We start from the raw sequence: 24,034 nt of genomic DNA on the forward strand, positions 1-24,034 counted from the left end.
TTTTTAAATTGCACAAAAAAGACTGTATTATGCCATATGTCACTTGACAAACAACTTCACAGTAAAAATGAGAAATAATAGAATTTGTCTTTCAGGTAGGACTTGTATTAAAGTATTGTGGAAATCATACAAAGAGTTAATGCAAAAACAATTCAAAATAGTGCAAAAGTACATTGTGGAACTCAGGTAGGGGGGGAAACTGCATTATAAGCATATATGTAGTGGATAACCCCACTGCTGATCTGAATGCAGCTTTTTCTGCATTCAGATCAGCAGACTTTAGGAGAACCTGCATATCCTCCTCCATTCTTTTCTTTTTGGCTTTTATCTCTGTTATCTCCTCCATGAGTCCATTCCTCTTTTGTGCTTTCTGTTTATGTTGCTTTAGACATCTTTGGTCCTCAAGATACATGTGATACTTCTGCCTGGCTGCAGCTGCAGAGAGCAGTAGCTCCTTTGTGTAGGCTACATTGTGCAAACCTCCAACATGGTTTACATGGTCAATAATGACCCGCTGAGCAATCAGTAAATGCTTTTTAAGGTTCTCAACCATCAACTCCTTGTTAACGGAAAAACCTCTCTCAATAGAGGCTTGACCATGTGAGAGAACCAAGACAAGTTTTACTACCTTCCACAGGTGGTGAAAGTCTGGTCTGTTCATCGTAAAATTCATCCAACCTTCCACTTCGTGGGTTGAAGTTCCTGAAAGAATCTGATGTCGAAATCATGCTGTGGTCATAAAAATGGCCAAACTCCCTCAGAATTTTATCACATTTTTCTTCAATGCGGCCAGCTTCCACAAGGATTCGTAGAATTGTGGTGAGTTTTCGGACACTTAACTCTTTGCTCTTGTGGAACACCCTTGGATCCCAAACCGACAGGCTTCTTACAAGAGGATATTTAAGGGGTGCTCGTTCAAAGAGCTTGGTGACCATCTTCAACAAAAACACCTTACAGTTCTGCCTGAACTCAAACCTCAGCTTCTCAGCTCCTGGGTTGTTCTTTATGTGTTCTTCTAGGGCTCGCTTTGTGACAAATCTAAATCTCAGTTTGGTGACATCCATGTGGTTGACCGGATTAGCATAGTCAACTTGAAGAAGCTTTACCGGGGTAGCTGCATTCTTCATAACACTGGGGTTGATAAACTTCTCCGTTAAACTCCTCAGGATATTTGTGAGATCACTGCACATAAATGGCAGCATGGGTTTGTCAGTCTGGTATAACACTAAAAATGGCGTGATTTCCCTAGCTACCATTATAAAGAAGTTGAGCTTTGCTGGGAAGAGTTCATCTTTCAGAATCATCTGAGCCATTTTGAAAGACTTCGTAATTGGCTCTGTTACAGTTTTTGTTTTGGCAGCACTAATATACATTTTCAGAAAGGGCAAAATCTGAAGGGCATGCTCAGCCACCTCCACATCCCAGTCTGTGGATGCACACCCTGCTCTGAAGGCATTGTGTAGGATATGCAAACCACAACTTCCAACATTTAACATTTTTTTGCCTGTTTGTTCTTCAATGTTATGCTGGGCTAGTGAGAAGATCTTCCAATTCACATTTGGACCATCCATTGACAGCTGAATCAGATTCTGGAAGCCCATATCAGAACGCACTTTTTCAATCTTCTCATACATTTGGTCTGCAGTGTGATAACCCATGAAAAATGATGTCAGGTACCACGATTTTACTTGGTTATCATTCCAGAATCTCACGTGAATGTCAAGCTGGCATTTCTTCATTTCCCTATTCAGACTTTCATCAAATAGAAGTACATATGCAGATACTTTCTTGGCTTTAGCTTTCATTAAGGAGGAGAAGTGAGGCGCAATCCCAAATGCAGTGAGGTATGCCACTTTTTTTCCCCCCACCTGTAAACTGTTTTGCTATGTCACTGTCAGGAAACATGCTTCTGAATATGTCCCCGACATTCTCACATGATTTGTAGGAATAGTGGCTCGTTACAACTTTTGTTGCCCAGCACATTTCTGCTTTTAGAGTTGGATTTGATGTAACAAATGACGTTATAGTGCTTGCTGTCTTTGTGGTAGTCGGATGTGGATTAAATGTCTCTGTGGATGGTAGAGGGGCAACCCTTGCTTCTACCACACTGGCGCTTTCCACTGCACTGTCACTCTCTACACTGCTGGATGTTGATGTGGATCTAGCTTTACTGTTTGGGGTGTGGCTTGTTGACTGGAAAAAATCACCCACTGCCGGACCTCGATTAAAAAGCCTTGCCATTAGATTTTGATGCTTCTTTCCTAAATGACACACGAGAAACAGGAGACAAGTTGTTTAACTTTAAAAAAAAAATAAGACATTTAACTGTTACTGTATTTTAGGTAGTGCTTAAAAAAGTGACTATTCTTTTAAACTATATGGACCAGCTCCTCTTATTACCATTATTTCCCCCCAATTACACAATATTTTGCTGCAATCCTGTTGTTCTTGAATACTATGGTGTTATTTTTGTGCCACTATTCTGAGCGCACATCAAAAAAAAATTGCAAGTACAAGTGTTGCATTTTCAGGAGAAAATTATTTTGAGCAAAGAAAGGCAAAATTTTAAGGAACAAAGTTCATTGCTGTGTGCAAAAAATGTATTTTCCACACACACACACACACACACACAATAGCAGCCCCTCTTGCTCAGTTTTTGCATTTGCTCTTGCTCAGATCTCTGTGGGCCTGCTCGCAGTGTTACTCGCGCTCTCAACATCTCTGCCCCTGTTCAGCTCTTTCTATACACCATCATCCTTGTGCCACAAAACCAACCAATCACAGACTTGGATGCAAAAACTTCGGATTGGTTGTTTTGGTCTCCAATCAGCTCGCTAGCTACTGTAGCTAAAACCAGGCAAATATCCCAGAATGGATTTCGTCCAAAACTCAAACAAGGCAGAGGCGGAGGAGTGCAGAGAGGCAGAGTTTGAAATGGTCATATTATGTAAATGTTTCCTCCTGAATTTAAATATTTTTTTATGTTAGATTTAATTCAGAGTCATCTGTTTAAATAAGAATGGAACATTTTAAATCAGGGGATGTGAATTTTGTTCCTTGAAATTTAGCCTCTCTTTGCTCAAAATGGGAGATAATTTTCTCCTCAAAAAGCAACGCTTGTACTTGGATTTTTTTTTTTTTTACGTGCGCTCAGAACAGTGGAATAAAAATAACGCCATAGAATAACAGGATGGCAGCGACCGGCCAGAATGCATTGAGATTCACCAACAAGGCACCAACATAATACTTGAACAAAATTGCAGATTGCAAAATACATAACAAAAATAACCCTGTATTCATCTAATTAGGTGTTGACAACTTCGCTGCTTTGTAGACTTTTTTTGGATGCCTTGAATTAGCTAATTATGTACCAGGCTACTGTTTAACGCTTTTAGTTGAGGGAAGTAACTCGCGCTACTGCTAAATAATGTTAGCTAAGTTCACAACATATTCCATAAATTACCACGACATAACTAGATGAAATACTAGCACTGCCATACTGCATCACACTAAATCCATTTTAATAACTTCTCCCACGGATTTGCTAGCTAGCTTGTGACTCAAAAGGGCAGATTCCCCCATCGTGAAAAGCTGCAAATCTTTTTTGCAAACTTTGCATATGGCTACGCGTGGATTCGGATCTCTTCTTATCCATAATTTGTAATTCTCCTTTTCCAGCCAACCTTCATTAAAGCGGCAGCCTCCAGGCATGTTTATTGCACTCAGCCCCAACTGCTCGGGGGAGGGGCGGTGTCACACATTGAAACAGACAGCCCAGGCGGAGAAATTTTGCTTTTGCAACTCATTTTATTTCTTTATCTAATAATATTATTAATTCAATCAGATAGTTATTTGTGGTGAATGAAATACAATTACATTTTCAAGCTCTTTTAAGCACCAGATCTGAAATTCAAGCCCTTTTCAAACCTTGAAAAGACAATATTAAAATTCAAGCATTTTCAAGGATTTCAAGCACCCGTACTTTCACGACTGGGGCAGCAGCCGTGTGAAGTGTGGAAGGAGGACTCAATTGCAGCACTTATTAAGATGTGAGGACAGTTTATTAAGAATACTGAACACAAAGTGGGGATGGCAAAACAGAACTAAGGATGAACTAAACTGGGAGAAACTAAACCAAAGAGTAGCAAACCTGAACATGAAGGGAGGACAGCAGGGAGAGCACGCAGGGGATTCACAGAGTAATGCAGAGTACGCAGGGTAACACAGAGGCTGTGTCACAATTCGGGGTATGCACGCTTGAAGTACGCACACTACGCGTACTACGGACGGTGCGTACTATAAGTACGGGAAGTGCGGAAGTGAGAGGCTTGTGAAATGCGACGGTCTAGCCCTTGTCGCGCTGTTCAGATTGCCTAGCAACCATGATACTAACTGCGAGAAACGTGTCATACAGCTTTGTGTGACAGAAATGAAGGAGAAAAAATGTTTTGTTGGTCCTTCATTTTTGTCATGACATCACTTTGATTAGTTGAGTATCTGAGGCTGAGACCACGGGACTGTAAAACATGATAGTTGGGCTTCATTTCTGTACTGAACAGTCATTTCAAGATTAGTTAGTAAATAACAATTAGCTAACGTTGTTCTTGAGACTAAAATCATCTCACTGTGGTAATGTAAATATAATATGGCCAATATTATATTTGTATTGTATATATATATGTATATATATATATCTTGTCAGATTATTATGGTATATATATACACACATATATATACATATATATATATATATACACACACATATATATATACACACACACATATATATATACACACACATATATATATATTACAGCAGTGAGCTTGAACTCTGGGTCAATGATTAAAGTTGCAGTTATTTATATTTCCAATCACCTTAAATCTTCACTCAAAGACAAGTATCTTTGACAGTGTATAGATGTATTATATATAAGAGACAAATATTGTTCGTTTAATATGTTGGCATTATTACATTTGGCTCAATGCTTACATATATGTGTAAAAAGGAAAATGTACGAGCTGTGATAACTGTTTCTGATAGAATGAAGAGTAGACTGATATATTAAATATTCCTTTATTGGGTGAGAAAATCAGACCATGTCATAACTGCTTTAAGTCACACAGAATAGATATCGGAGCCTTAAACAGGCCGACTTCTGCTAAATGGGTCAAACTGGGCAGAAACTATACAAACACATAACATCCTTATAGAATATGATGTAACACTATAGATCAACTTACCTCAGAATATATAAAGCATATAAACAATTACAGCAATAAGATGCAACAAACACAGCAGTGCTACTAATCCAAAATACTCAAAGCTTCATAGAACTGAAACAAACATTTATTTTTAGCTCCATTCTGCTGCTGATACATACTTTAGGTTTCTGAATATTAAACTTGTTGCTGCCTTTCATAGTGTGTAACTTGAAGGCCCTGAGTACTTTCTCCCACACTGAAAACACTGGAATGATAACATTATTTGAACATTACCTAATAAGACTGATTCAGGACAGACAATTAGTTATTTTAAACTTTCCTAGCAGTCCTTCACAAACAGGGAACAGTCTGTCTATTCTCTCCATCTGTCAGCTGCTGCTGGCTCTTCCTCCTCCTCTTCCTCACACACTGCTGAGTTTGTCCTGGTGGATCATCAGGGGTGCAAAGCCTCACAGATGATGTGCAGCAGTGGGTCCCTCAGTCTGTCCTCACTCTGGACACTTGCAGTTGTCACACATGGAAATCAAATGTGTGATAAGCTGCAGGATTCAAACACAAGTGTAACTTATAAATACATGTTCATACTTTTATTCCACAATCAGAGAGAAAGAAACAGAGAGAGAGTGCAGGACAGACAGACAGGTGACAGTCTCAGGTGTTTACACTGCTACAAAACAGCACAAGAGAAGGAGGATTTAGTGTTTGTGTTATTACAAGTGCTAAACAAGAGTTCCCAGATGGTACAGTGGACACATGTGTGACTCCTGTGATTAAAGCATCTTTCTTTCAGCTTAACGAGTGAACCGTCAGCTCGTTCAAACACACATTAAAGTCCGTTTGGCTCGACACCACCGAACAGAGGCAGCAATATAACATAGCTAACATTAACAGTGCAGTGAATCCTGCTTGTGCCGTGATATTCAGGACTGCAAACCGAGCAGCATCACTGACTTTCAGCTTGTTGTGTTTGTGGATATATGACTGACTTTAATTATCCATAAAATCATCACATTCTCTGTAAGATTAAGGTCGACTATATATATATATATATTTAGAAGTAGAGGCTTTAAAACCAAGTTAACGCTGAAGGTACAAACATCACTAATGTCACATAACTTTGCCAACATGTGGCCAACAGTAATGTTATAATGTTCTTAAACATAAATAAGTGACATGATATTCAGTACTTACTTATGACAGTTCACTCTTCAGCCGCTCCCTTCTGCTGTATTTTTGTGCAAAATTATCCACACCCACCGCTGCGCTATGAATTGTGGGATATATGGGACCACGAAGCGTGCACCGGACCACGCTTGATATTTGGGGAAATCAACGGCGCATTTGGAGTATGCATTTGAAGTACACTTTGAATTGGGACAGCCGTCGTCGCGTGGCGGTGACATATTCGCACTTGAAATGCGTACTTCAAGCATGCATACCCTGAATTGGGACACAGCCAGTGGATACACACAGATGACGCAACCAGGAACAGAGGCAAACACACACTATAAATACACAGAGGGACACTGGGAAATCACACACAGGTGGGAGACACAGCTGGACCTGATTAACCTGACGACACAGGGGAACACTAACACCAGGGACCAACAGAGGGAGCACAAACCCAGAAACCCAGTATCTAAAATTATAAAACACAAGCCATCCCAAAACAGCCCACAAATAATAACAATAACAATAAATACACCAAACACAAAATCACTGAGTCATGGACTCAGGATCATGACACGTACAAACCCTGTTATTATCTATTCAGGTTGTAAATCGTATTTTTAAAAAGTAACTAACTAAGTCATTAATTACTTTTGAAAATAAGTAATCAGTAAAATAACGGGATTACTTTTTTGGGGAAGTAATCAGTAATTAGTTACTGATTACTTTTTTCAAGTAACTTGACCAACACTGCTGATTAGTCCCAGCTGTGTTTCCTCCTGTTCCCCATCCTCTCGTTATCCTGCCTGTGTATTATAGTCCTGGGGCCTGTTCTTCGTACCTCGCTAAGTAAGTTAGCCGGATTTGAATGTTGACGATTTCGCGTGATCTTGGATCGTTCGGTTCTCCGAAGCTCATCTGGGACTTGCTGTCATAGCAACAGAGCCGTAAGCGTAAACCTGCTCGGGAGCAGGTTTACTTTATGTAAACAGGATTAGATCGCGGCCACTCAGGTATGTCCGCTGCATTTATACGAAAGGAACAGCGATATTTCGCCACTGTTTTACCATAAATAAATATTATCAATGTAACTAAAGATAATGCAGTATTTGATGCTTTATTGATTTCATACAGATACATACAGGTCATTTCAGAAAAAAAGGGAAATGTATTATTAATCATTCTATTACATGTATTTGATCATTCCAGATGTAATTCATATTTTAGAGTAGTAATAGTAAATTACTACGTGCAATCAAGATCAGAGACCACGCTACAAAAGCGAAGGTGGAGTTGGGAAGTCTGTTGCAGCCATGTCCTGTCCGTTTGTACGCGAGCAACCCATTGCGGAAGGTGCAAGATTGATAAGGAGGGTTTACAGAATTTAGCGTATATTGCGGGATAGACAGGATCCTTTAGCTCAGCGCGACAGTGTGCTCATAGAGAGATATCGATTCTCCCGTGAGGGTATTATTTACTTTTCTCTCTCACTCTCTCTCTCTCTCTCTCGATATATATATATCTCCCAACTTACTGTGCATGCTTCAGTCACCCCTTGCATGGGAACAGGTAAAAGTGATGGAGTGTTATGTCAAACTACACACAAAAAAACCCACAATGTCAATAAATGGCACAGTACGTAAAGGGGTGTGACGAGGGGGTGCAGGACCACCACCTGTCTTTATGTGCTCTGCCCTTTTCTTGGTTGCTGTATTGAACAAACAAACAGATTATTCCAGGGTCTCTTGTCATAGACTAAAAGCAATATAAGTGATAAATATTACCATTCTGTAGAATATTCCTATATTTCACTTTTACGTGTTCCCATGTTCTAGTGGGTCCTGTTGTGGCTCTAATGTGGAAGAGGATATGGTGTAATATAATATAATGTGGTATAATATAATATCACATGATATAATGTAATATCATGGATCACTTACGAGTAGGGATGGGTATCGTTTAGGTTTTATCCGATACCGGTGCCAAACCGGTACTTTTGAAACGGTGCCGGTGCTTAAACGGTGCTCAAACCGGTGCTTAAAGAATGGAGAACACAAAATTGGTCCAAAAACCTCTCATGTTCAGCTTTTTTTTGTAAAAAGATAACAATGTTAGCCTTTTCTGCAGCTATTGGGCATATATGGTATCACTCTTGGCTGGAAGCAGTGCTTAAACAATGGAAAAAACACAAACTTTGTCCAAAAACCTCTCATGTTCAGCTTTTTTTTTGTAAAAGATAACAATGTTAGCCTTTTCTGCAGCTATTGGGCATATATGGTCTCACTCTTGGCTGGAAGCAGTGCTTAAACAATGGAAAAAACACAAACTTTGTCCAAAAACCTCTCATGTTTAACTGTTTTCCACTTTTTCTTTGGGCTACCTTTTTGGCCAGGGTGAAGGGAGTATCTGCCATCAAACAAGAAGACAGCTGCATGTAACTACGACGGTGTTTGCTAGTTCACCTTACATGCATTAATGTAATAATGTGGTTAGCGTACTCAACGTTAATTACACACGAACAACATGAAGCTACTCACGCAGAGGAGAACGGCTGCTGCTGCCATCATCATCCGTCATCATTTCTGCTACGCTGACAGGGCTAGGGGCCAGGACTCTATTGGGGGGATGTTGCTAACTCCGGGTCCGATAACAGGCACCACACCCGCAGTAGATATGCACGGTGTGAGGTCTCGCAGCAAGCTATCAAACACGGCTTATTTCTCGGCTTTAAAAAAACCGCTATGCGTCGCCAGGTGTTTCATCAGATTTGAGGTGTTACCTCCTTTGACAGTATCACAATATCAGCTTAAAGCACTTGTTGCAGGCTGCTGAGTTTGCATCTTTTGCTGTGAAGTACAGCCAGACTTTTGATCGCTTCGCCTTGGGCATTTTTAATCTGTAGCTCTGCTCTAAAAGAACGTACGTACCTGGCCCCGCCTACTATCCTCGGAAACGTAAAATGATTGGCTAGAATTGGCTCAGGGGAAAAAAAGCACGAAATAAAGCACCGAAAAATGTGCGCTGCTTTTCGGTCTGGTTACTACCGTTTATGTCAGCACCGGTGCCATCATGGCACCGGACACCGGTACCCATCCCTACTTACGAGTTTGATTTGTCAGCAACTTTCTGCCAGCCTTCTCTCCTTGCTTTTGCAGCCTTTGCAGTGTTCTCCTGCGTTTTAATTATGTGTGCCTATGCCAAGAGGCACACATATTACTATTCGTCGGATTTATTATGTGTGCCTATGCCAAGAGGCACACATATTACTATTCCTCGGATTTATTATTATTATTATTATTATTATTATTATTCTCCAGTTTCCGCCTGAAATGTTGCAGCGAATCTCGCCCCGCAGTTTTGAGACAAGCTTCATATATGTTACCTCATTTTGTGCGGCCGGATCTGGAATGGTGTGCTATGACTTTTGGTGTTTATGAATTTTATAGTTTTTAAATATTAATATTTTAGTGAAAATTTTCCCGCGCTCCTCTGCCGAACAGTTTTGACATTAGGGTTACATATGTTAGATCATTTTGTGCGGCTGGAGCTGGACTATTATGTCATGACTTTTGGTGTTTATGACTTTTATAGTTTTTAAATATTAATATTTTAGTGCAAATTTAGGCCAATTCATCTTTTGGCGCCAAATAAACAGACTTCATTTGTGGTGTGTTGGCGCCATCTTTTGGTCCCATTGAAACAAATTTCAAACTTCATTTGTGGTGTGTTGGCTCTCTCTAGTGGTATGCCGGGAGTGGTACAGCCTGTCTACCCTTATTTGGATACCGTAATGATGACAATATCAATGGCGCGCACAGCCTCGCTGCTTTCAGGAACCATTGGAGGTTTTAAGGTTGCGCGAACCATTGAATAGTTACGGTAAACACAATGGCTTCTATGCTTGGTGGAAAACTCCATATCCCACAATTCATAGCACACCTCTGCCGAGTTAAACAATGGCGGCCACCACTTCGTTTTATATGTCTTTTATTAGTGTTTCTAGGTCACAAAATAAACTTTTAAGATATTTTCAGGCGAGAATGTAGGTGTGTAAACTTCAAATATCTGCTTGTTTTATCAAGACATCCCATATTAGCGACAGTGCTCTGACGACCTCGGTCCTGCCTGACAGCTAGCCGGCTACCTAGCTAGCTGCCGCACTTGGCTGCAAATGGACAGCGAGGGACTCTCTCTCTCCTTTCACCTCCCGGTCTCTCGCAAATGCTCGCACAGAATCGGAGTTACAGCTGGATGTGGAAAAAATAACTGAGTTGTTTGGTGGTGTTATAATGCGGAGCTACAACAGTGGGCAGCTATCCACGGTGTATGACAGAAAGGACATGCCGCGACCGCCCGATCGACCGGTGTTTGCTACGCGGAGGTCAATCGTGGATCAGGGAAAGCGAAGGCAGGAGCGTGAGGTGAACTGAATTTCAGGTAAGAAGTTATGACCTGCACTCTATTTGGGTCAGATATAAACCGAGTTTAGGTGTAGTTTATTTAGCAGCAGTTCTCTTATGTGTTGCTGATAGCCAGCTAGCTAGCTAGCGCCACTAGCATAGTTAGCTAGCGCCGCTAGCGACCCTTTCGTGAAAAAGCACCCAGGCTTGGCTTATATTGAGGCGGGTGAAACTCGTGTCAGCACCGTCGCTCGCCGACAGCATGTGTTTTAGCTGGACTTATTTTTCGTTTATATGGGCCGATGATGCTGGAAACCGAAGGCAGGGCGTGAGGTGAACTGAATTTCAGGTAAGAAGTTATGAACTGCACTCTATTTGGGTCAGATATAAACCGAGTTTAGGTGTAATTTATTTTCGTTGACCTTTTACAATCGTACTGCCACGGAGTTTATATACAGCTGTGTGCGCACTAAGTTACTGACGTTGGACTTTATTTTATTCATTAGGGTTAGTTCATAGAGTTGCCGTGCCGTACAAACGGAATCGTCCCACATTCAGAGAAAACATTATGATTTATTCTGTCGTTCTGAAGCCTCCCTGTCATTCTCTCGCGTGTTGAAACGTCAATCATGAAACTGATCAATGATCGGCTGTTCGCTCTTATTTATCGCGCTAAACAACAGCAGCACGTTTAAGCTTGATCAGCTGTTGTTAGAATTCTTTTGATTTTAATTTCTAGTATCAGCTGATGTTTGCTGGAGCATGAAGATGAAATCAGGAGATGTCCTTACTGAATCATCAGAGCTGAACTGGTGATGGAGAAACAAGTTTACACTTTAGGTGACATGAATGAGTTGAAGGAAGTTATGAGTTGTTTCTGAGAGACAAAGACCAAGCTCCTTTTTTGTGTAGCTGACAGCTGGTAACTGTGCAGGGGCGGATCTAGCAAAGCTTTTACGGGGGCAGCTAGGGCATTAACAGAGAAAGGTGGACACAAAGATATACTTTTCTTTCTTACTCTCATATAAAATATTTAGCTTTTATTAAATAGTTATCTGAATCTCACAACCAAAGTTTGTATAATAATACACAAGATTGGCTGTAGACCATTGTTCATAATTCAGAACACTGTGTAAAAATAACAAAAACAAAAAGTGAATGCATGTGTGAAAAGTGGTCCATAATGTAATGCTTCAAAGCGTGTTCATGCAAACATTGTCGGGTCTGCCGTGGTACAATGGGACTTCTGCTCATGAACCTGTGTGCACAGCGTCTGCAAATCGGCGCTGTACGAAGTAACTTCATCTTTACCCAAAACTGTAAGCTGTCATCTGTGAAGCGTGAGCGGTGTTTGTTTTTACCATAGTTCATGGTGGAGAATGGCTGCTCTTCTGAGTTTTGCTCTCTGTAGCCGTATGAATGGCAACTACAGTGATTAGCAGCGGCATAGGCACATATAAAATTTCTTCTGAAATTTTCGCTTTCTAGTTATTCTTATTATTATTCTCCATCTTCCGCCTAAATTTCGGCACGTATCACGCCCCGCAGTTTTGAGAAAAGCTTCATACATGTTACCTCATTTTGTGCGGCTGGATCTGGAATGGTGTGCTATGACTTTTGGTGTTTATGACTCTTATAGTTTTTTAAATATTAATATTTTAGTGAAAATTTTCCCGCGCTCCTCTGCCGAACAGTTTTGACAATAGGGTTACATATGTTAGATCATTTTGTGCGGCTGGAGCTGGACTACTATGGTATACACTTTTGGTGTTTATGACTTTTATAGTTTTTAAATATTAATATTTTAGTGCAAATTTAGGCCAATTCATCTTTTGGCGCCAAATAAACAGACTTCATTTGTGGTGTGTTGGCGCCATCTTTTGGTCCCATTGAAACAAATTTCAAACTTCATTTGTGGTGTGTTGGCCTCTCTCTAGTGGTATGCCGGGAGTGGTACAGCCTGTCTACCCTTATTTGGATACCGTAATGACGACAATATCAATGGCGCGCACAGCCTCGCTGCTTTCAGGAACCATTGAGGTTTTAAGGTTGCGCGAACCATTGAATAGTTACGGTAAACACAATGGCTTCTATGCTTGGTGGAAAACTCCATATCCCACAATTCATAGCACACCTCTGCCGAGTTAAACAATGGCGGCCACCACTTCGTTTTATATGTCTTTTATTAGTGTTTCTAGGTCACAAAATAAACTTTTAAGATATTTTCAGGCGAGAATGTAGGTGTGTAAACTTCAAATATCTGCTTGTTTTATCAAGACATCCCATATTAGCGACAGTGCTCTGGCGACCTCGGTCCTGCCTGACAGCTAGCCGGCTACCTAGCTAGCTGCCGCACTTGGCTGCAAATGGACAGCGAGGACTCTCTCTCTCCTTTCACCTCCCGGTCTCTCGAAATGCTCGCACAGAATCGGAGTTACAGCTGGATGTGGAAAAAATAACTGAGTTGTTTGGTGGTGCTATAATGCGGAGCTACAACAGTGGGCAGCTATCCACCGTGTATGACAGAAAGGACATGCCGCGACGCCCGATCGACCGGTGTTTGCTAACGCGGAGGTCAATCGTGGATCAGGGAAAGCGAAGGCAGGAGCGTGAGGTGAACTGAATTTCAGGTAAGAAGTTATGACCTGCACTCTATTTGGGTCAGATATAAACCGAGTTTAGGTGTAGTTTATTTAGCAGCAGTTCTCTTATGTGTTGCTGATAGTCGGCTAGCTAGCTAGCGCCGCTAGCATAGTTAGCTAGCGCCGCTAGCGACCCTTCGTGAAAAAGCACCCAGGCTTGGCTTATATTGAGGCGGGTGAAACTCGTGTCAGCACCGGTCGCTCGCCGACAGTATGTGTTTTAGCTGGACTTATTTTTCGTTTATATGGGCCGATGATGCTGGAAACCGAAGGCAGGAGCGTGAGGTGAACTGAATTTCAGGTAAGAAGTTATGAACTGCACTCTATTTGGGTCAGATATAAACCGAGTTTAGGTGTAATTTATTTTCGTTGACCTTTTACAATCGTACTGCCACGGGAGTTTATATACAGCTGTGTGCGCACTAAGTTACTGACGTTGGACTTTATTTTATTCATTAGGGTTAGTTCATAGAGTTGCCGTGCCGCATAAACGGAATCGTCCCACATTCAGAGAAAACATTATGATTTATTCTGTCGTTACGAAGCCTCCCCTGTCATTCTCTCGCGTGTTGAAACGTCAATCATGAAACTGATCAATGATCGGCTGTTCGCTCTTATTTATCGCGCTAAACAACAGCAGCACGTTTAAGCTTGATCAGCTGTTGTTAGAATTCTTTTGATTTTAATTTCTAGTATCAGCTGATGTTTGCTGGAGCATGAAGATGAAATCAGGAGATGTCCTTACTGAATCATCAGAGCTGAACTGGTGATGGAGAAACAGGTTTACACTTTAGGTGACATGAATGAGTTGAAGGAAGTTATGAGTTGTTTCTGAGAGACAAAGACCAAGCTCCTTTTTGTGTAGCTGACAGCTGGTAACTGTGCAGGGGCGGATCTAGCAAAGCTTTTAGGGGGGCAGCTAGGGCATTAACAGAGAAAGGTGGACACAAAGATATACTTTTCTTTCTTACTCTCATATAAAATATTTAGCTTTTATTAAATAGTTATCTGAATCTCACAACCAAAGTTTGTATAATAATACACAAGATTGGCTGTAGACCATTGTTCATAATTCAGAACACTGTGTAAAAATAACAAAAACAAAAAGTGAATGCATGTGTGAAAAGTGGTCCATAATGTAATGCTTCAAAGCGTGTTCATGCAAACATTGTCGGGTCTGCCGTGGTACAATGGGACTTCTGCTCATGAACCTGTGTGCACAGCGCCTGCAAATCGGCGCTGTAATGTAAGTAACTTCATCTTTACACAAAACTGTAAGCTGTCATCTGTGAAGCGTGAGCGGTGTTTGTTTTACCATAGTTCATGGTGGAGAATGGCTGCTCTTCTGAGTTTTGCTCTCTGTAGCCGTATGAATGGCAAACTACAGTGATTAGCAGCGGCATAGGCACACATAAAATTTCTTCTGAAATTTTCGCTTTCTAGTTATTATTATTATTATTATTATTATTCTCCAGTTTCCGCCTGAAATTTTGCAGCGAATCTCGCCTCGCAGTTTTGAGACAAGCTTCATATATGTTACCTCATTTTGTGCGGCCGGATCTGGAATGGTGTGCTATGACTTTTGGTGTTTATGAATTTTAGAGTTTTTAAATATTAATATTTTAGTGAAAATTTTCCCGCGCTCCTCTGCCAAACAGTTTTGACATTAGGGTTACATATGTTAGATCATTTTGTGCGGCTGGAGCTGGACTATTATGTTATGACTTTTGGTGTTTATAACTTTTATAGTTTTTAAATATTAATATTTTAGTGCAAATTTAGGCCAATTCATCTTTTGGCGCCAAATAAACAGACTTCATTTGTGGTGTCTTGGCTCTCTCTAGTGGTATACCGGGAGTAGTACAGCCGAAAAGATTTATCCTTGTGTTGAAAACTCCATATCCCACAATTCATAGCACGCGCCTCTACAGAGTGAACAATGGCGGCCACCACTTCGCTTTTATATGTCTTTTATTCGTGTTTCTAGGTCACAAAATAAGCTTTTAAGATATTTTCAGGCGAGAATGTAGGTGTGTAAACTTCAAATATCTGCTTGTTTTATCAAGACATCCCATATTTAGCGACAGTGCTCTGACTACGTCGGTCCTGCCTGACAGCTAGCCGGCTACCTAGCTAGCTGCCGCACTTGGCTGCAAATGGATAGCGAGGGACTCTCTCTGTCGTTTCACCTCCCGGTCTCTCGCAAATGCTCGCATAGAATCGGAGTTACAGCTGGATGTGGAAAAAATAACTGAGTTGTTTGGTGGTGCTATAACGCGGAGCTACAACAGTGGGCAGCTATCCACGGTGTATGACAGAAAGGATATGCCGCGAATGAGACATACGAGGCAGGCGATCGGTGTTTGCTAACGCGGAGGTCAATCGTGGATCAGGAAAGCGAAGGCAGGAGCGTGAGGTGAACTGAATTTCAGGTAAGAAGTTATGAACTGCACTCTATTTCGGTCAGATATAAACCGAGTTTAGGTGGAGTTTATTTTCGTTGTGCTGACTTTTTCAATCACTTACAATAACTCGTACTGCGTTCTAGCTAGCACGACGGAGTTTCTATACAGCTGTGTGCGCATGTTGAACTTTATGACAGCCTCCCCTGTCATTCTCTCGCCTGTTGAAACTTCAGTCATGAAACTGATCAATGATCGGCTTTTCTCTCTTGTTTGTTTATCGCGCAAAACAACAGCAGCACGTTTAAGCTTGATCAGCTGTTGTTAGAATTCATTTGCTTTTAATTTCTAGTATCAGCTGATGTTTGCTGCAGCCACAGCTGTAAAAACGGCTGTTCCAAACCAGATGTCCTTACTGAATCATCAGAGCTGAACTGGTGATGGAGAAACAGGTTTACCCTTAGGTGACATGAATGAGTTGAAGGGAAGTTATGAACTGTTTCTGAGAGACAAATATACACCAAGCTCCTATTTTTGTGTAGCTGACAGCTGGTAACTGTGCAGGGGCGGATCTAGCAAAGCTTTTGCCAGGGGGCCAGGTAGGGCATTAACAGAGAAAGGTGGACACAAAGATATACTTCTCTTTCTTACTCTCATATAAAATATTTAGCTTTTATTAAATAGTTATCTGAATCTTACAACCAAAGTTTGTATAATAATACACAAGATTGGCTGTAGACCATTGTTCATCATTCAGAACACTGTGTAAAAATAACAAAAACAAAAAGTGAATGCAAAAGTGCATAAATATTTATTTTACGTGTTTGATGTGTGTGGCGGGCGTGGTCTGCAGTGCCGCTGCAGGAGGTGGACCCACCTGAGCGGCACCTGCAATCACGCCTCTCGGGCGTAGTCTGTGCTCTCTCGGCTGTTTTTGGGTGTGTGTCGGGCTGTGAGTTGAAAAGCTACAGCCGGCTGTTTGGGTACACCAACCATGTGTGAAAAGTGGTCCATAACGTAATGCTTCAAAGCGTGTTCATGCAAACATTGTCGGATCTGCCGTGGTACAATGGGACTTCTGCTCATGAACCTGTGTGCACAGCGTCTGCAAATCGGCGCTGTACGAAGTAACTTCATCTTTACACAAAACTGTAAGCTGTTATCTGTGAAGCGTGAGCGGTGTTTGTTTTTACCATAGTTCATGGTGGAGAATGGGTGCTCTTCTGAGTTTTGCTCTCTGTAGCTGTATGAATGGCAAACTACACTGAATAGCAGCGGCATAGGCACACATAAAATTTCTTCTGAAATTTTCGCTTTCTAGTTAAACTCTGAAACTCCTGATATCCCAAACTCAAGAGTTCTTGCTCTGCTGCCGTAATACACTGAGTGCGCTCCTTCCACATCTTCGCCGACCAATCACAGGGTTGCCGATCAATGTTTCTACTATCGATGCGTAGCCCCTTTTAAGCCACCCAGTGATCTCAGATTACTTCATCCAGCTGTACTAATCGTCAACAACAGGTGCGTTCGGAGAACCGGATTAGCGAGCTCACGGTTAGCGCGATGATTTGATCTTGGATGTGTCATTTGATCTTGGATGTGTCATTTGATCTTGGATGTAGTAAGCGAGGTACGAAGAACAGGCCCCTGCTTGTGGTCGCATAGTATCCTCTCCGTGCTGTGTGTTTCCTCCATGCTCCGGGTATTTTCCTAGTTCTCTGTCCCAGTTTGGTTCCCAAGTTTTTGTTTCTAGTTGCTTGTTTCAGTTTAAGTTTATTTGAGGAGTTTTTTCCAGCAAATAAAGATGCCATTTCAAGTTTACTTTCCCGAGTGTTTAGCAAACATAACAAGCCTTAGTTAAAAGAGAAAGTTGCTAACCGCCGTCTGGGGTCAGACTGATGCTTTTGGTTCTGTTGAGCCAGCTAACTCAAAGAAAGCATGGCTGTGCTGGACCTCCTTCATTGCGCAGACCTCCAATCCTGATATTGCTGAACTTTTTCTGAATACTTTAGTTGGAGTTGGTTGGTGTTTGTACCAGGTGTTAGGTCAGAAGCTTTTGGGCTTCATCACAGGTATTTCTAAAGTTTCATCGGTTTTACTTTGAGGAAATATGTTGCTGTAACTGGGGTCTGTAATTAAGATTAAAGTCTATTTGTGAATGTTGCTGTAATTTGAGCTGCCGTCAGTTTCAGTTGTTAGCTTAGTTGCAGACAGTGCTGACTTTTACAGAAACTGGGACAGAGGACACAACAAAGTTTAAACTGATAGTAACCTGATCAATTAAATGTTATGATTGCTGCCAAAGTCCAAACTGCACCTTTTTATCTGCAGTCTATATGAAACAGTCTGACAGCAATCTCTCCGTTTGAGACATTCAAAGGTGCTAAGAGAAGAAATGGAGAAGAAAGAAGTTCAGCTGAATTTAGAGACATTCACTTGTTCCATCTGTTTGGATCTACTGAAGGATCCGGTCACTACAACCTGTGGACACAGCTTCTGCATGAACTGTATTGCAGGCCACTTTAATAAAGAGGACAGTAAAGGAATCCACAGCTGCCCTCAGTGCAGGAAGACTTTCACACCGAGGCCTGTCCTGGAGAAAAGCGTCATATTAGCAGAGTTGGTGGAGCAGCTGAAGAAGACTGGACTCCAAGCTGCTCCAGCTGATCACTGCTGTGCTGGACCTGAAGATGTGGCCTGTGATGTCTGCACTGGGTTGAAGCTGAAAGCCATCAAATCCTGTTTATTCTGTCTGGCCTCTTACTGTGAGAAACACCTCCAACCTCACTATGATGCAGCTCCATTAAAGAAACACAAGCTGGTGGCCCCCTCCAAGAAGCTCCAGGAGAACATCTGCTCTCGTCATGATGAGGTGATGAAGATTTTCTGTCGTACTGATCAGCAGAGTATCTGTTATCTCTGCACAATGGATGAACCTAAAGGCCATGAAACAGTCCCAGCTGCAGCAGAAAGGACTGAGAAGCAGAAGGAGCTCGAGGTGAGACGACTAAACATCCAGCAGAGAATCCAGGAGCGAGAGAAAGATGTGAAGCTGCTTCAACAGGAGGTGGAGGCCATCAATGGCTCTGCTGATAAAGCAGTGGAGGACAGTGAGAAGATGTTCACTGAGCTGATCCGTCTCATCAGGAAAAGAAGCTCTGATGTGAAGCAGCAGGTCAGATCCCAGCAGGAAACTGAAGTGAGTCGAGTCAAAGAGCTTCAGGAGAAGCTGGAGCAGGAGATCGCTGAGCTGAAGAGGAAAGACGGCGAGCTGGAGCAGCTCTCACACACAGAGGATCACAACCAGTTTCTACACAACTACCCCTCACTGTCAGCACTCAGTGAGTCTACACACTCATCCAGCATCAATATTCGTCCTCTGAGCTACTTTGAGGATGTGACAGCAGCTGTGTCAGAGACCAGAGATAAACTACAGGACATCCTGAGAGAGGAATGGACAAACATCTCACTGACAGTCACTGAAGTGGATGTTTTACTGTCACCAACAGTGCCAAAGACCAGAGCTGGATTCTTAAAATATTCACATGAACTCACACTCGATCCAAACACAGCAAACCCACATCTTTTATTATCTGAGGGGAACAGAAAAGCAAAATTTATGAGTTATCCACTGTCTTATTGTCGTCATCCAGACAGATTCACTTATTACTGTCAAGTCCTGAGTAAAGAGAACCTAACTGGATGTAGTTACTGGGAGGTGGCGTGGAGAGGGGAAGGAGTTGGTGTAGCAGTCGCATACAAGAATATCAGCAGAGACGGCGGCCTCAATGAATGCATATTTGGATTAAATGCCAAATCTTGGTCATTTTGTTGTGACACAAACAGTTGTACATTTTGGCACAACAATGTTAAAACTGACCTCTCAGGTCCTCATTCCTCCAGAGTAGGAGTGTACCTGGATCACAGAGCAGGTATTCTGTCTTTCTACAGCGTCTCTGATACCATGACTCTCCTCCACAGAGTCCAGACCACATTCACTCAGCCGCTCTATGCTGGACTTGATTTTTTGGATCATGAAGATACTGCAGAGTTCATTACACTGAAATAGACAGAAGCCACTGATGGACAGTTGGTTAAATTGTGCTTTATTTTCCACTTTCTTTTGTTTCCATCATTGTTGAGATGGCATTTGCTGAGAGGTCAATGTTTTGCTGTTTTTACTTTGCACAGAGATCACCTGTCAGTCACAGTAAATAGATGCTCCTTTGACATCTTGTTATCTGGGGTCCGTTCTTCGTACCTCGCTAAGTAAGTTAGCCGGATTTGATTGTTGACGATTTCGCGTGATCTTGGATCGTTCGGTTCTCCGAAGCTCATCCGGGACTTGCTGTCATAGCAACAGATCCGTAAGCGTAAACCTGCTCGGGAGCAGGCTTACTTTATGTAAACAGGATTAGATCGCGGCCACTCAGGTATGTCCGCTTCATTTATATGAAAGCAACAGCGATATTTCTCCACTGTTTTTCCATAAATAAATATTATCAATGTAACTAAAGATAATGCAGTATGTGATTCTTTTATTGATTTCATACAGATACATACAGGTCATTTCCTTAAAAAAGGGAAATGTACTATTAATCATTCTATTACATGTATTTGATTATTCCAGATGTAATTCATATTTTAGAGTAGTAATAAAAATTACTTCATGTAATCAAGATGAGAGACCACGGCTATAAAAGCGAAGGTGGATTTGGGAAGTCTGTCGCAGCCATGTCCTGTCCGTTTGTACACGAGCAACCCATTGCGGAAGGTGCAAGATTGATAAGGAGAGTTTTCAGAATTCAGCGGATATTGCGGGATAGACAGGATCCTTTAGCTCAGCGCGACAGTGTGCTCATAGAGAGATATCGATTTTCCCGTGAGGGTATTATTTACTTAACACTCTCTCTCTCACACACACACACACACACTCTCTCTCTCTCTCTCTCTATATATATATAGATATATATATATCTCCCAACTTACTGTGCATGCTTCAGTCACCCCTTGCATGGGAACAGGTAAAAGTGATGGAGTGTTATGTAAAACTACACACAAAAAACCCACAATGTCAATAAATGTCACAGTACAAAAAGCCGGGGTGTGACGAGGGGGTGCAGGACCACCACCTGTCTTTATTTGCTCTGCCCTTTTCTTGGTTGCTGTTATGAACAAACAAACAGATTATTTCAGGGTCTCTTTTCAAGAGACTAAAAGCAATATAAGTGATAAATATTACCATTCTGTAGAATATTCTTATATTTCACTTTTACTTGTTCCCATGTTCTAGTGGGTCCTGTTGTGGCTCTAATGTGAAAGAGGATATAATGTAATATAATATAATAAATTACTTACGAGTTTAATTTGTCAGCAACTTTCTGCCAGCCCTCTCTCCTTGCTTTTGCAGCCTTTGCAGTGTTCCCTTGCGTTTTAATTGAACTCTGAAACTCCTGAAATCCCTCAATCAAGAGTTCTTGCTCTGCTGCCGAAAAATACTGACCGCGCTCCTTCGACATGTTCGCCGACCAATCACAGGGTTGCCGATCAATGTTTCTACTATCGATGCGTAGCCCCTTTTAAGCCACCCAGTGATCTCAGATTACTTCATCCAGCTATACTAATCGTCAACAACAGGTGTGTTCGGAGAACCGGATTAGCGAGCTCAAAGTTAGCGCGATGATTTGATCTTGGATGTGTCATTTGATCTTGGATGTAGTAAGCGAGGTACGAAGAACGGACCCCTGTTTTCTATATTTTCCTAACGTTACGTTTTTATGACATTTAGGTGTTGTTCTTGTACTAATTAAATGTTAAATATATCAGAAAGAAGTCAAAGTGACACCAAAAAGTCATATTCATAATAAAATTAACCTCAGTTTGTAAATGTCAAAACAATAAATGTATTGTTTTGGGAGAATAAACTCACAGATCAAATGTCAGACACTGAAACATTACTTACTTCCAGCACACACAGTTATAATAAAAATTTACCAGTTACCTGTCCTGAGTCTGACTGCTTTAAACATCTGTGTTCTTCAATAACGTCTTGTCTTCAGAGGTCCGTTCTTCGTACCTCGCTAAGTAAGTTAGCTGGATTTGATTGTTGACGATTTCGCGTGATCTTGGATCGTTCGGTTCTCCGAAGCTCATCTGGGACTTGCTGTCATAGCAACAGATCCGTAAGCGTAAACCTGCTTGGGAGCAGGCTTACTTTATGTAAACAAGATTAGATCGCGGCCACTCAGGTATGTCCGCTTCATTTATACGAAAGCAAAAAGGGAACAGGTAGAAGTGATGGAGTGTTATGTAAAACTACACACAAAAAAACCCACAATGTCAATAAATGTCACAGTACAAAAAGCATTTTAATTAAGGCAACAACCAAATATTTTACATTGTACAAATAGAATTATGAGCTCATTTACCAGTTATGAAGGTGCTGCTACTGCACCCCGGCTGCTGGTCTAAGGAAGAGCTGCCCCCAGGGATGCTCTCAACAATGGGTCTGGTGGCATTCAACCCTAGGGCCAGCTCCTCTGCCGGGGTGTGACGAGGGGGTGCAGGACCACCACCTGTCTTTATTTGCTCTGCCCTTTTCTTGGTTGCTGTTATGAACAAACAAACAGGTTATTTCAGGGTCTCTTTTCAAGAGACTAGGAGCAATATGAGTGATAGATATTACCATTCTGTAGAATATTCTTATATTTCACTTTTACTTGTTCCCATGTTCTAGTGGGTCCTGTTGTGGCTCTAATGTGAAAGAGGATATAATGTAATATAATATAATATGATATAATATAATATAATATGATATAATGTAATATAATATAATAAATTACTTACGAGTTTAATTTGTCAGCAACTTTCTGCCAGCCCTCTCTCCTTGCTTTTGCGGCCTTTGCAGTGTTCCCTTGCGTTTTAATTAGACTCTGAAACTCCTGAAATCCCTCAATCAAGAGTTCTTGCTCTGCTACCGTAAAATACTGAGCGCGCTCCTTCGACATCTTCGCCGACCAATCACAGGGTTGCCGATCAATGTTTCTACTATCGATGCGTAGCCCCTTTTAAGCCACCCAGTGATCTCAGATTACTTCATTCAGCTATACTAATCGTCAACAACCGGTGTGTTCGGAGAACCGGATTAGCGAGCTCAAAGTTAGCGCGATGATTTGATCTTGGATGTTTCATTTGATCTTGGATGTAGTAAGCGAGGTACGAAGAACGGACCCCAGGCTTATATTTTGGCCAGTTTCTCTTAAATATTTGTGAACTAAAGACAGCTTCAACCCTCTGTGTGTTGACCACACTGCATTTTCTTTTTAGTAATGGCAATACCATTGTAACGACAGAAATAATAATTAGTTAGGTTACTGAAAAACTTTTAGCGCTATTATTCCCATTTGTGCAAATTTACAAAACATTTTGTAACGATTGCTGGTATTTTTGTGCCCTTAAACCATGGAAATAATGATGACGCCACGTTTTCTCGTTTTCACTCGTCTGTATTGAGTGTTACAAAAACAACACAACCCAAACCATATTCTCTCTGCATGGATAAACTCAGTCTCAGGACCACAGTTTCTAAACTAAGTTGCCCTGTTTTAACTGATGAGAGTATTTGGACGGTGCACAACTTGAACTGTAACATCTTTTTTAAATCACTGACACATTCACCGACTTTCCACAATAATGAAATAATACTTTAAGCGCGGTATATGTCTTTCAGTAGTTAGATAGTGACACCAGCGAAAGCTAGCTTAAACAGCAACGGAGTTCAGCTGAAACTCAGCAAAAACTGTCCACAATTCATCTCTTTCCTTACAAACAATGATGAAGGGCTAACAGTTAACGATAACACGCCACCTTACACGCCATTATCTGTGCATGCAGTTACCTGAAACAGGAGACACGGGGAGGAGAGATGAATGATGATACTGACACAAAGCTTGTACAGAGTGAAGGACGAGAGGTGCCACTCCCCCTGGTGGAGCCCTGAGGAATTACCAATGGATCGACGCACAATCAATCCAGGACAATGTTCTTTTCTGCAAATTGAAAGATATTTCTGACAATATGTTATTTATAGAAGGCTTCACACTGTCTTCCTGCTAATATTAAATATTGTTCCAAAAGTTTTATCCAACTGTAGACAAGTCTTTAAACTTTTACTTAAGTCCTGTTGAAACTGTTGTAT

The 24,034-nt window shown here is 41.4% G+C and overlaps 1 protein-coding gene across 1 annotated transcript; it reads right to left on the reverse strand.

The window, feature by feature from the left end:
* Positions 1-43: 43 nt before the first annotated feature.
* Positions 44-23,786, reverse strand: LOC120437608. Its single transcript, XM_039608157.1, has 2 exons — positions 23,735-23,786; positions 44-2,261 (listed from the first exon to the last, which is right to left on the reverse strand). Exon 2 carries the CDS (start codon positions 1,803-1,805, stop codon positions 582-584), a length of 1,224 nt encoding a protein of 407 aa, XP_039464091.1. The 5' UTR covers positions 1,806-2,261; positions 23,735-23,786; the 3' UTR covers positions 44-581.
* Between the last annotated feature and the right edge of the window lie 248 nt (positions 23,787-24,034).

The sequence above is a fragment of the Oreochromis aureus genome, linkage group 3 (assembly GCF_013358895.1).
Source record: "Oreochromis aureus strain Israel breed Guangdong linkage group 3, ZZ_aureus, whole genome shotgun sequence".
NCBI lineage: Eukaryota > Metazoa > Chordata > Actinopteri > Cichliformes > Cichlidae > Oreochromis > Oreochromis aureus.